At 41.1% G+C, this 14,112-nt stretch overlaps 1 protein-coding gene across 5 annotated transcripts in view; it reads left to right on the top strand.

Moving 5' to 3' along the window:
* Nucleotides 1-14,112, top strand: part of FOXP4 (forkhead box P4) — a 204,072-nt gene that overhangs the window by 164,307 nt on the left and 25,653 nt on the right. For all 5 annotated transcript variants that reach the window (XM_042463989.1, XM_042463990.1, XM_042463992.1 and 2 more), the window contains exons 11-13: nucleotides 4,809-5,010; nucleotides 5,114-5,190; nucleotides 8,829-8,930. In XM_042463989.1, coding sequence (XP_042319923.1) covers nucleotides 4,809-5,010; nucleotides 5,114-5,190; nucleotides 8,829-8,930 — 381 coding nt within the window. The remainder of the gene's footprint in view (nucleotides 1-4,808; nucleotides 5,011-5,113; nucleotides 5,191-8,828; nucleotides 8,931-14,112) is intronic.

Raw genomic sequence — 14,112 nt, 5'->3', positions numbered from 1 at the left:
CAGCTAAAGCTAGCCATGCCCAACCCATACTTGTGCTAACTTTGTTCAGCTTGGAAAAACCAGCCACATAGAAAGACTGCACCTGTTGTGCTGCTCCTGTCAGCCATGGACTGGTGGGACTAGCAACTACTGAAAAAACACTACCTATTTGGAATTTGGAAGTGTTGAAACAGCACACACTATCCTGAAATAAAAAAAAAAAACTGACACAAACACACCCCAGATTCTCCTACTGTGTAGGGTGTGCCATTGGCTCCTTCCTGATCCTTTGTCCATTTTACAGTCTTATCAACCATTCCAGTTCATTTAAGATAAATATATAGCAAGAAAACCTAATAGTAGCATGCTAAATCTGTGCTCTCTTGGGGTTCTATTTTATGTCAGTCTGTGATCCTGCTGAAAGACCTTGCATCACTAATAATAATTGTATTCCTCACCACCACATCCCTTCCCCCAGGTAGGTAATCCTTCGTATTTATGAGGACAGCAACTTTCTTAGAAACTGGAGCTTTCATTTCTAATCATCATTTATGTATTTATTTAGAAAAAGTGCCATAGAGTGGCTTACAACAGCCAATAACCTGAGAAGCACAGGCTTATAATGTTTAAAATTACAATTTTATAAAAAGAACAGTATAAAAAATTAACCCAAGACTGAGGATAAGCTGTTAAAACTTCAACATTTTTATCTGCCATACACAACAAAAACTTGCAAAAATAAAAGAGCTCTAGCAGCTGGGAAAAACTAGTGAAGCCAACTGCACTTCATGGGGATAGTTAAGTTACAGCTTGGGCATTCCATTAGAAAATGGTATACTGTAGTGGTTAAAATATGTGATATAGACAAGAAAGTCCTTAGATATAATCCTGCTTCAGTCATGAGCGTCATGTCTGTGTGTGCTTGCTTGTCAATATATAGGCCACTGTCTCATAAATTCATCACCCCATTTTTGAGGGTAATCATATTGAATAACCTTGCAGGGCAGTGGAGTTGTCTTCACTGAAAATTATTCATCCAGAAGTTTGGCTTCATTTTTTCCACATTTTCTTGCTTTATAAACTTCTACTGCACAGAAACAGGAATTCGGACTTTCCGGGGAGTAGTTTATCTTATATTTTATTCTGGATATCTACATAGTTACATATGTTTTCATAAAACTGTTTTTGCTTTAGCTGGTAAAGAGCTTCAGGATGTAGCTTTGCATAACATGAGGCATTTTCCATCCAAATGTAGACTTTTCTCTTGGGTTCAGCAAACAATGGGCCTCAAATTCTTACTTGGGATGCTTGTATCAGTTTAACTGACTTAATTAGTTGGGCATCAGTGATGTTTCTCTTGTCTAGTATCAGCATTGGATATGAAAAGGCTAAAGTGACCATCAAACAACAGGTGATAGATATAGAGTGACAACTAGACCTAGCTAGCGCCCCAACTTTTATTGTCAGTGACTCCAACAGATATTTGGCATCACCTGTGGTATATTTAGCAAAACTCGAAGTACCTAGAATCATAGAATAATAGAGTTAGAAGAGACCGCAAGGGCCATCCAGTCCAACCCCCTGCCATGCAGGAATCCAAATCAAATCATCTCCGACAGATGGCCATCTAGCCTCTGTTTAAAGGCCTCCAAGGAAGGAGACTCCACTACACTCCGAGGGAGTTTGTTCCACTGTCGGACAGCCCTTACTGTCAGGAAGTTCTTCCAAATGTTGAGGTGGAATCTCTTTTCTTGTAGCTTGCATCCATTGCTCCGGGTCCTAGTCTCTGGAGCAAGTGAAAACAAGTCAGCTCCCTCCTCAGTATGGCATGCCTTCAAGTATTTAAACAGGGCTATCGTATCACCTCTTAACCTTCTCTTCTCCAGGCTAAACATCCCCAGCTGCTTAAGTCATTCCTCATAGGACATGGTTTCTAGACCTTTCACCATTTTACTTGCCCTGCTTTGGACACGTTCCAGTTTTTCAACATCCTTTTTGAATTGTGGCGCCCAGAATTGGACACAATATTCCAGGTGGGACCTGACCAAAGCAGAATAGAGTGGCACTATTACTTCCCTTGATCTAGATACAATACTCTTACTGATGCAGCCTAAAATTGCATTGGCCTTTTTAGCTGCCACATCACACTGTTCACTCATGTTCAGCTTGTAGTCTACTTGGACTCCCAGATCCCTTTCACACATAGTCTCGTTCAGCCATGTGTCTCCCATCCTATATCTGTGCATTTTATTTTTCCGCCCTAAGTGTAGTACCTTGCATTTCTCCCTGTTGAAGTTCATTTTGTTAGCTGTGGCCCAACTTTCTAGTTTATTCAGGTCATCTTGAATGTTGATCCTGTCCTCTGGAGTGTTAGCTACTCCTCCTAATTTGGTGTCATCTGCAAATTTGATAAGAATGCTTCCAATTCTGTCATCCAAGTCGTTGATAAAGATGTTGAATAGCACTGGGCCCAGGACAGAGCCCTGTGGGACCCCACTGGTCACTTCTCTCCAGGATGAAAAGGAGCCATTGTTCAGCACCCTTTGCGTTCGGTCAGTCAACCAATTACAAATCCATGTAACAGTTGCCTTGTCTATCCCACATTTTATAAGCTTGTTAACAAGAATGTCATGGGAAACTTTGTCAAAAGCCTTACTGAAATCAAGATATACGATATCCACAGCATTCCCTTCATCTACCAAGCTAGTAATTTTATCAAAGAAAGAGATTAGATTTGTCTGGCATGACTTCTTTCTCTGAAACCCATGTTGACTTGTTGTGATTATGGCATTGCCTTCTAGATGATCACAGACTCTCTTTCCTGGTATCGATGTCAGACTAACTGGACGATAATTGTTTGGATCCTTTTCCCCCCCTTTTTGAAGATGGGGACGTTTGCCCTCCTCCAGTCTGCTGGGACTTCTCCTGTTCTCCAGGAGTTCTCAAAGATCATTGCCAATGGCTCCGATATTACTCCTGCCAGTTCTTTTAATACCTAAAGACAGGGGAGCCTTTACTTTGGCATGATGCCATGCCTCCCCCTCAGCTGTTCTTGAAGGCAGGTCCTCTGGGGGAAACCTATTGCAGCCTATAATAACCAGGTTGACTGCAACTACCCAGAGGACCTTTCTTCAACCTCTCCCAGATTATGAAACGGCCTGCCGGAGGAGATCCATCAGATTACCAGCTTGGATGCCTTTAAAAAGGCCATCAATATGGATCTCTTCCGGCACGCCTTTCCTGAATATTATTCTCAGCTGCTCAATTGAACCCACCACTTTATGAATTTTCTGAAACCCCATTCAGCCCTCTTTGATTATTTTAATGTATAGTTTTTAACTGTTATTGTGTTTAATTGATATTTTAAGGGGAGGGAGGGAATAATTGGGTAATCATGTATGAATTATATGGATTTTTAACTGTAAGCCACTTCGATTGTCTTTAGACAGAGAAGCGGGTTATAAATAAAGCTTTTATTTACTATTATTTATTATAAGAAGATTCTCTTCTCAAACAGACTATGCCCCTGTGACTCTGGCCAAATAGAAACAACCGAGCACATATTACTCCAATGCTCATACTACAGGGACATCCGTGTCAGCTTTATCTCTTCTCTATTGTATAAACACCAAGGACACACCAGTCAATTCTACTCTTCCTTACTGCTTTCAGACACCAATCTGAATATAACACATAATGTTCCCAGATTCTGTGCCGCTGCAGTTAAAATCACTTCCGCAGAAGACAAGTATTAATGTTGCCCTGCCACACCAGATTTTTAATGAAATAATGTTTGTACCTGGCTTTTATCTTGTTTTTACCTTGTTTTTATCATTACCTTCTTTTATTCTGTATCCCCAACAGCAAATAGCGGGAATCATGTTGTGTCTATACTGTTTTTAATCTGTGTTTTTACCTGGTTTTTACCCTGTTTTTACCTTGATTTTACCATGCTTTTTAACATTACCTTATTTTATTCTGTATACCCTTTTTACCTGTACTGGTCTATGACCGTAATAAAGATGAACTGGACTTGTCTAGTTCTCATACATATGGACTGGCATCCTATTTGTCAGTTATGATGTCATGGCTTAGACCTACGACCTCGTACCTGTTTCCTGATCACATTTCTAACCATGGTCCCATTTTCACAATTGTAAATGCTCCTGAAATCCACTTTAAAGTCCTTATGGAGCCATGGTGGAGCAGTGGTTAAATGCTAGTACTGCAGCCACAGCATTGTAAATTCAATCCTAGAAGAGGGCTCCAAGGTCCTTTCAGTCTCCCATCCTTTTCTAGCTTGGTGAAATGACTATCCAACTTGTTGGGGGCAATTGGCTTATACATTGTAAACTGCTTAGAGAGTGCTAGTTCACTGATAAGTGGTGTAGAAATGTACTTGCTATTGCTTAAAATCCAACCATCTGTACCAAGGGATGGGGTTATGTGGAAGTCATGAGTGGGGCACTGAAAATGACACATTCTGCCCCCTCCCACTAGTCAGCAGTGTGCCGACAAGTTGTGACAGAATCACAGAGGTCTTTGCTTCTGCTCAACCTACAGTCACCTGGAGCAGGCTTGACATGTGCACCACACACCTTGGTGCAGCTGGCTGGAATTTAAGGTGGATTTGGGGAATCAGATTTGGAGATGTAGTATAGCTGCAACATTGTGACTGCCTGTCTGCTGCATTATCTCAGCACTTGATTTTATCGATAAGGACGTTATGATCACCTTTCTTTGTTTTGTCTAAACAAAACCTAACCTCTTTATCTTTGTCTTCTGAATTGGTCCTAACCATGGTCATTTTCTCTGTCCTCTTTGTGCAGCTTAATCTGGTTTCCAGTGCCACCCTCTCAAAGAGCACTTCTGATACCTTCCCTGATGGATTACCTCATCCCCCCACCTCTGCTACTGCACCCATTACTCCATTGAGACAGGGTCCTTCTGTCATCAGCTCATCCACTTTACACAGCGTAGGGCCTATTCGCAGGAGAAACTCAGAGAAGTTCTGCACGCCAATCTCCTCAGGTGAGAGTAGCTGGGGAGGCCATACTGGCATTAGAATGCTTTGTTTCATTGCCCTGGTGATGCTTCACTTTATTTACTTAATGACTTTTTTGTCTTTCCCCAGAACTTGCACAGAATCATGAGTTTTACAAAAATGCAGATGTTCGCCCCCCCTTCACATATGCCTCACTTATCCGACAGGTGAGAAAGTCCCATATTTTTGAGGCATGTAAAAGAGTGCCAGTTGGAGCAATTGTTTACATTTACCAGGAATGCAACTGCAAAAATAAACCTGAGGTTGCCAGTGGTACTTTCTTGAATGTTGCTTTTTGAGCTGATCTGGGAAGTGCAACTTGGATCGGGGTGGGGAGATGGGTGGCAATCTATTGTAAAACATGATGCTCTGTATCTGTTAAACTGCAAAAGTTTGCTGTAGTTTTGAATGTCTGGGTAGGTTCTGGATCTGCATTTCAAGTCAGCCTGTTAAAATTAATACTAGGCATTACAGTATTACAGGTAAAAGGAAAGGCAGATGGATATTTGTTCCCTTTTTTATAGCCTGTTTAGTGTAGAGAAGAGCCTGGAGATAAGTGTTCCCTTACTCTGTTTCCAGCCATCATTTCTTAACATCATGGCAGTCTTGATTGATTGATTAAATATTCCACCTTTTCCCCAAGATATGAGAATGTTTTTCTCAACCTACTGTTCTCCAGATGTTTTAGACTGGCTTTAGGCCATGCTGACTAGAGCAAACGGAAGCTGAAATCTAAAAATTCTAGAGGGTTTTCAGGCTAGAGAAGGCAGTGTTATGAACTTAATGCTTTTACCTTACTTTACATAATCAAGTTAGCATCTCCTTGACTTCCTCTCATGGGTGACTTTTATAAGTCATATTACAAGGGCACTGACGGGGTGCTTTTGTAGACCCTTGGGTGAATGGTGTATTAACCACAAATACAAAGAATGTGTGTGGGGAAAATTTTTAGAAACAAAAATGGCAACCATATCTGCCATCTCACAATCTTCAGGGATTTTCAAAACTTACCCAGTAAAATAAGTAATTTTGAGGTAATTTCTGCAGAATCACTAATCTAGTAATTAATAACAGGAGACTCCATTTAAAGGCTTACTTTACTAACAATGCTTCCTAGTTTGTAGTCTTTGTGGGAATCAGTGGTCATCCATAGCTTGATGTAATTAAATTATTGGCTGGTGGCGACTGCATTTAACATTAAAATACACTGTTTCGATTTACATGGTATGAGGAGCACTGGAGTCATCCTGCACTACTTCATTCCTGATTTTCAAAGTATAACTTTTAACTACACATTTCCTGTTGTAGCAGTATATAAGCAGTAGAGTTCATAGATATCAGCCTTACTGATCCATAACAACTGAAATCTCCTTTCAGCCTTGGCTTTCAGGCACAGCAGGTGGATTTTTTCTGTGTCACAGTTTCTCGGATGAACTGCAGCCTCTTGTCTCCAGAGCTGCCAACAAGCACATCTTTGACAAAAGCTAAATTCCCTAGGGTAGATGGCTTCTATTGCTCCCTTGTGGTACTTCATTGCGTGGGCACTTCCCAGTGAATTGAAGTAGGCCTTATAGCTTGGTGTATAGCTATGATATTCTCTTGTCTGCGTGACCTGCTTGCCTGTTCTCCACACCTTTATTCTGCTTCTAAAAATATGCTTAAGAGGAGATGCTAAGGTTATTACTCTTATTGTCTCTTTGGTGGCACTAGTCTTTCACAGCCTATGCAAAAAAGGCTGAATTAGAATGACTCTGGGGATCCCTTCCTGCTATTTCAGGTTGTTCTGGTAAACCTCTTCTAGATACCCAAGACCTGGCAAGTTTTTCTAAAACCTGTCAATGGCCAATGTATTCAAATGCAAATGTGTCACCTCTATTAACCAGACCAAGGTGTGGAATGCATTTGTGCTTATTTCTTGTCCGTCCTTCCTCATGTTTTAGGCATCCTGGTACATGAAGTGATAGCTGTAAAAATGCTGGATTAGACCAAATCACATACTGTATATTCTAATGTCCTGCTGGGGTCAGGCTGATGCTGTTGGAGCTTTCATAAAGCACAGTATGATGAAATACCAGACTTGCTTGTTGTTTGTGCCAGCTAGTTCAGAAAAATGTTACCTCTGAATCTGAGCTTTGTTTCTAGGCCTCCATGGCTGAGAAACAATTGTCCAGATGTTAATCCTGTAAACATTTTAAAAATAGTTTTTTCAGCCAGCCAATATTACATTAATTTTTGCTTGTTGAGAATCTACTGCTTACTAGATTTATTGAGTTACCCAAAATTATGAGATAATAATTTACTCTCGCTATGCTGTTTTTAATCGTAAATGCTTCTACCCTACATACCTCTGTTTCAACAGTAATTGCAGCTTTTTTTTTGGCAGCAGTGTTACTGGTGTCACATTCAGCAGTAGTTCACACTCCTCTCCGCTGGAATCCTCAGAGTCCAGTGTAGCTCACAATCCTGTAAATTTGCCTAACCCTGTTGTATCAAACTCTTTTTGAAAGACTTATAACTTGTTGATGCTGTGGCTATCTATTCTTTTTCTAGTTATAATTGCACCAGATGGCTGAATCTGAGTCAGGTTGATAAAGGGGAAACTCATTTTTCATTTACCATTGTTGAATCAGAGGTCCTGAAAAAGATGGTGCAAGGAAAAAATGAGCCAGTTCATGGTGATCTTTATATAGGATCAGAACCACAAAATTCAAGTCAAACTAACTTGTCTAGGTCTGTTCCTATACAATTCCTGGTTTTCAGCCGTGGTTTTTGCACTTCCCTCAGTCATTCAACACTGTTTTCTGCATCATGAGAGAAATATGTTAGCACTGACTTTAAGCATAGGAACCAGAAGTTGGCAAGATGTGTAGAGTAGTCCAACTCATTTGATTCTTAATAATTTCATGGACTATCTGCTAAATATATTGCTACAGTGAGTTGGGTCTCTGTTACCAGGCAGATGGGCTCTAGAATCATTGATATCATCACAGCCAAACAATAGCTGTGCAGTGGTGTAAAATAATTAACTTGTATTAATGATCTTATTGGATACTTTTTACATTTGCTTTGTAGTCTGTGGCAGGGAAAAGAGAAGATGGCTAAGAACAAATAGGACAATTAACTTTTCCAACCTACTTGTACAGTTCTCATAGCTATTGGGGGGAGATGGGTCACACTTGCACACTTTGATTTTTTTGTTAGTTTCTGCATTATGTAATCTTTGGGAACTCATCTTCCCTTGGCCTCACCTCGGAGGGGTTCACCCCAGCCCAAGGGTCCCTCACATATATTGCTGACCAAGGGATAGCTTGGGTAGAATTTGTTTGGGGGCCCAATTGGACCCACTGTGAGAGGTGCTGGGCCCCCTCAGTGAAATGATTGGAATACTTCTTTGCTGTGTACTGTTCGCTGCATCATTTATCTCCAATAAGCCTTACTCTACAGCAGTAACATATGCCAGTGTCTGGCCCTGAGTGAACACTTGGAGAAGCCTAGAACTCCACCCAATTCTGGTACTAGACAGATGGTAACGTCTTACAGCATGAAACCTGTGTAGGATTGGAGATGGCACTTTAATGGCTGCTAGTCTTCTCCTGATGTTGTGCATATCATGTAATAAATATGGATGTCTTAACTTGCCCTACATTTAGCAGTTTGACACACGAAGCTGGAAAAAAGTGCTAACAGGGCATTAATATTTTGCAAAACTTCTGGTGTCTTTTCATAATTGTTGACTTAACATTGAGGCAAGATGATATGATGGGACTGAAGTTTGGGAGTAACACTTCATGTTCTTAAAATACAGGCTATCCTTGAGACGCCCGACAGGCAGCTAACATTGAATGAAATCTACAATTGGTTCACACGGATGTTTGCCTATTTCAGGAGAAACACAGCTACCTGGAAGGTAAAGTTTAGCCTTAGATTTAAATGCACTCGGGACATCCTGCTTCCCTATAACAATAGTCTCCTTGGTTTCAAGTGCTAAAATTGGAGGACACAAAACAGTATTGATGTCAACATGACTTGTTCGAAGGTGGTCTCTAGTAAACTGTTGGGACAGGCTGCTCAGCAACTTTATATGCCCATTTCTGAGTTCAATATGACTATATCCTGCTAATGGAGATGGTCTTGGGAATTATGCCAAAATTAAATGTTTGGTGGCCTGTGGAGGAATTAATGTGATCAGCGACCTGCTAATGATTTCATTGTCTGCAATATGATATAATTGTCCAAGATGTATTCTACATATTGACATATTGACATCCTGCTTAAGTTTGTGGAGAAAGGATAATTTTGTAGTAGCTTTTATATAAAATCAACCTACAGATGAAAGTTTACTTACTGTTAGATAGCATTAATAGTGAGGTTATCAGATACTGTATTAAAGTAGAAATCCATAAAGAAAGGTTTCCTATAATATTATGCTCTGTATACTGAAAGAGTACTTCAGATACTAGCACGAAACAGGCAGTGGTGTCACTAGGGGGGTGTAGACTTCACCAGATGACACCCCAGAGGGGGTGTCACCCTGTGGGGTGGTACACTCAGCTCATCTGCTGAGTGAGTGATAAAGGGTGTCACATCCCTTTTTACCTAGCAACCATGGCATTCCCTTCCATTTGGGCTTGGGTGTGTTTGCAGCCATGCCAGAGCCCAAACAGACCTCCAGGGAACTGGTACTGCCCCCTCCAGTATAAGTGGATGCTAGAAAGCAGTCCATTCCATTTGGGTTTTGGCATGGTTGCAGCCACACCAGATCCCAAACAAAATTCTGGGGGCCAAGGCAGTCTGCCCCCCCCCCCACTGCACCAGATTACACCAACCTCCGGTATGCTGTTGGAAACAGGTAAAATGATCCATAATCAATTTTCACATCTTACCTTTCCTGCAAAAAAAACTGAGAAAAGGAAAATGTTAATCACCCTTGCAGTGCAACATTTCATTTTCACAGGTAAGATGAACAATTCCCATATTCAGTCATTATCCAAATGAGAAGAGTCAATACATGAATCACTCTGTATCAATTTTAATGACTCCCAGTTAATATGGGACTGTTGGGAGGAGGTGTTGGGGTAGTGGATGCCAATGCCATCAACACAATATATACTTTTGAAAAAATGCCCCTGATTTCCATGGCTTTTGTCCTAATCTCTGTGGCTAACCTGATGGAAAAGCTACAGATCCTCAACACAATTGACAAATTGAGAATGTAGCTTCAAATGTGTCAAGCTACAGAGATGGTGACACAAAATACAGAACTGTATTCCATCTCTCAGAAGAATCAGCTTCAGCCTCTGAGGTGGGGGCAGTGAAGTGTGGGTGGGTGACAACAGCATGTGACCAATCTGTTCCGTTATAAGGCTGCAGAAATAGGTCTGTATCTGCATGCACGTGGCTTGGCTACAGAAAAAGCAGAAGGGGAGTTAGAGATGCTAGAAAAAGAAAATAAGGTTAATGATAACCTGGGGGCTGATATCTCGCTGCATGTGGCAAATAGATGCCTCAGCTACTGCTACTCAAGCTGGCTTTCCTGAGTATTGGGAGTTCTCCCCAGGATGTAGAGAGTCTTCTGATAGGAAAGGGGGTGTGTGTAAGGGGGAGGGAATTTCTAGTGTTTGTCAGCCTTGAGAAAGAAGACTATGAGAAGGTAACTTAATCTTTACAAAAAATATTTTGTGGATGAAACATGTTCAAAGAACCCAGAGCCCGTCCCTTATCCTGGTCAGACTCTTCCTTATTCTATTCAGGCTCCATATGTTATTTGCTAGGTCACCATCGGTGAGTATCTCTGTTTCACCAGCAATAAAGTGTGAGAACAGGGAGGTGTCTGTTTCCATTGCAAATGCATTTATATGTAAAATAACTGAGGCCTTGACAGCTACTATCATCATTATGATCTAGATACATTTCTGACACAAATGGGGAGACATCACATTTGTTACTCTTTTGAAATTTTTCAGTCCTGTCAGGGTCTAAAAGAGGACAGGGTCTCCAAGTGTAGAAAACAATGGGAAAGTGCTGAAGTTTGTTGGTTAACCATACGCTCAGTATACAGAAGTTTTTGTTAACTGCTGTCAAGTCAGCTTCAACTTATGGTGACCCTATGAATGAGAGACCTCCAAGTCAACCTGTCACCAACAGCCCTGCTCAGGTCTTGCAAACTCAGAGGCATGGCTTTCTTGGTTGAGTTTATCCACCTGTACATTTAATTCCTGGCATCTCCATGAATACTGAAACCCTGGAGAGCTCTGTCAGTGCAGATAATAGTTTATACTGAGTTGACACAAGGCATCTACCTACATTCTGTGTTCCTCAACGAGGCATAAGCATGCCTTCCACTGTGTTTAGGAGAGAAGGAGTCTAGAAACATAGGTGCCTCTGCTTGCTCTTGATATAAAATGACCCAACTCCAATGAATGCATTAGACATACTGAATGCATTTTTGCAGGCCATTTCACCCAAAGTGTTCACCCCTCCTTCTACTGAAGAGTATTATATGTGTGTTGCTTTGTGTGATAGTCCTCACTTGCTCTCTTGAATTTAAAGCTAGCTCTGCTTCTGTTTTCCCATATCTTCCTTGTGTTGTGTGTTCAGTGAGATTTGGAGACCAAAAGAACTGCTTCCTCCTTGGGATGGGAAAAAGAGGAAGGCAGAGCAGTGCTATCTCCAGAGTAGGGGTGTGTGTTGTGTTCCTGCAGCTGGACATCTCTGCCTTTCAGCCAGAGTCCTGATAAGATTTCTTCCTCCAGACATGACATAATTCTGCTACTATCACACGCAGGCTCTGATACAATCACTCCCTCAGACGGGAAGCCAGAGTCATTGTGTAGCCCTCAAATTCTGATAACAGCCTAGCAATGCTTGCTGCCCATTAAGCAAGTGCAAGCCTGAAACAAGCAAGTTACGTTTGGAAAGCAAAAAGGCAATAATGACATCAAACTGTTCAGTGAGTGAACAGATTTGGATCAATGCTTTTGGAAATCGTTGCTTGCTTATAAAATTCCTTTAAATTCCTTCTGTTGTAATATACATGTTTAGCTAGAATTAACACCCCCCCCCCCAAATTCAGTAATGGAATCCCCACTAGGAAATTTTGGATAGCAAAGTAGGCAAAGACCTCTTCTTGAATTTCTGATGTGTTGCTCCCCATGACTGAGAGTACCCGACAAAATTATGGTTGATCTGATCGTTTCTGCTTTCAGCTGTTCCTGATATCAAGCTAGGTGGCAGCCTGTGTCCCGAGCTCCTGCAGAAAAAACAGAGAGAAGAATCTCAAAATGTACTTGAATTGTGTATGGCCTATTAATTTTTGCCTTTCCGTTACCATTTATGGGTTTCATTTATGATGCCTCAGTTTCTGTGAAATTTGTATTAGAGACTACAGTTTCACAAAATGAATTGTAAAGTAGGAAAAGAGCCAGATCTTTGGGCAGCTGTTGTTGTTGTATGCCATCAAGTCGTTTCCAACTTATAGTGACCCTAAGGAAATTGGAAGAGGATCCTTTGTGTAACTTGTTGGTCATCTGTCTCTAATGAGTGGACATAAAAATATGAAGATATGGCCATGGTTTATCTAAAGTTAAATGTAGATAGAAAACTGGGTGACTTGCAGGTGAAACAAGTCCCTTGAGGTGTATGGTTTTTGTGAGCATACAGTATGTATATACAGGGGCACATTCTGATGAAGTTGTTTTATTTTATTTTGAATGTGCATGTTGACTTAGCTGATCCCTGAGAGCCACATAGTGCCCAAAGTGCTCAATGCTTATTTCCCACCATGTGTATGACACTGTCAAAAAAAAATTGGAGAATATCCAAAGAAGACAGGTGTTCAACCTGCACACAGAACAGTACCTGTTCCTTTTTTGTGATTACATTGCCTCTATTTTTGGTTATGTTCTAAAATCAACAGGAACCTGGGAAAGTTCTGTGCTTTGATAGTACTCTGCTAAGTTCCTTCTTTGTTTCTCACTATATGTTTAATTCTTTTCAGCCCTCTACCCCAGTTCTTCTTTTCCAGTTAGGTAGTATTCACAACTTAGATTGGTCTGAGGAGCGTAATTGAGAAGTGCTGGATCATTACTGGAAACCATACATGTAGGCTGATTTTTGTGTCTGGGCAATGGGCATCACTATCCATAAATTACTCTTGAAAACTACTGCCCCTGAACACTGCCCTTGTTTATCGAGTATGGGGAACCTGTGGCATTTTGGAAGTTGTTGGACTCCTATCAGCCCCAGCTCGCATGGCTGGTCACAAGGTCAGGAATGATAGAAGATGTAATTTATAAATCTCTAGAGAGCCACAGGCTGTTTCCTCCTGAAACCTATCCTCAGGGAAACACACATTTTTCTCTCTGCACCCCTATTTCAGTTAACGCTCCATCTCTTTTTCTCCCAGCATGATAACAATCTCTTCGCTCTCTTTCTTGTTTACCCACACAATCCCTTTGTAGCCCATCTACTTTGGTCCATTTATCACTCCCTACCCCATACACTGTGCATCCGCACTTTTCTTTGAATTGCAGCAGGTATCTCTATGCCCTTTATGTCTCCTCCCTACTTTCTGTCTCACCATCCTACATGTCACTCTAATTTGTTATTTCCCTTTCTCTGTTGCCTCACCTGTAGGTTTCTCTTCACCCCATCTCTATTATCCTTCCATTTTCTTCTTTCCTTTTTAATATTCAGCTTCTATTCCCACTTTCAGTTCTCCTCCCCTGTCTCCCCAGCTCTCCTCCCCCCCACCAAACAGTGAAGAGCACCTAAGACACTTTCAGACACTTCACAACTTAACAGCCTTTTCCTGTATTAAACAGCAGCAAACCTGGGTTTGCAAGTCTGTATGTGTAATGGGAATCTAAAGCTTGTCCTTGCTCTTGACTGTGTGCGTTATGACACATGCATTTATGTACATTACATTTCTAAATGTATATTTTAGAATGATCAGATTTCACATCAATAAAATCTTTTTGAACGTGATCTAAAAATGTGTGTAGATCTCTCGGAGTCACAGACCCATAAAGAGTGTCTTATTGCATGGGGGGGGGACTTTACTGCAAACTCCTTGTTGTGCCTCTAATACT

The sequence above is a fragment of the Sceloporus undulatus genome, chromosome 4 (assembly GCF_019175285.1).
Source record: "Sceloporus undulatus isolate JIND9_A2432 ecotype Alabama chromosome 4, SceUnd_v1.1, whole genome shotgun sequence".
NCBI classification, from domain to species: domain Eukaryota; kingdom Metazoa; phylum Chordata; class Lepidosauria; order Squamata; family Phrynosomatidae; genus Sceloporus; species Sceloporus undulatus.
The sequence above is the reverse complement of the archived record's forward strand: the minus strand, read 5'-3'. Positions and strand labels throughout refer to the sequence as shown.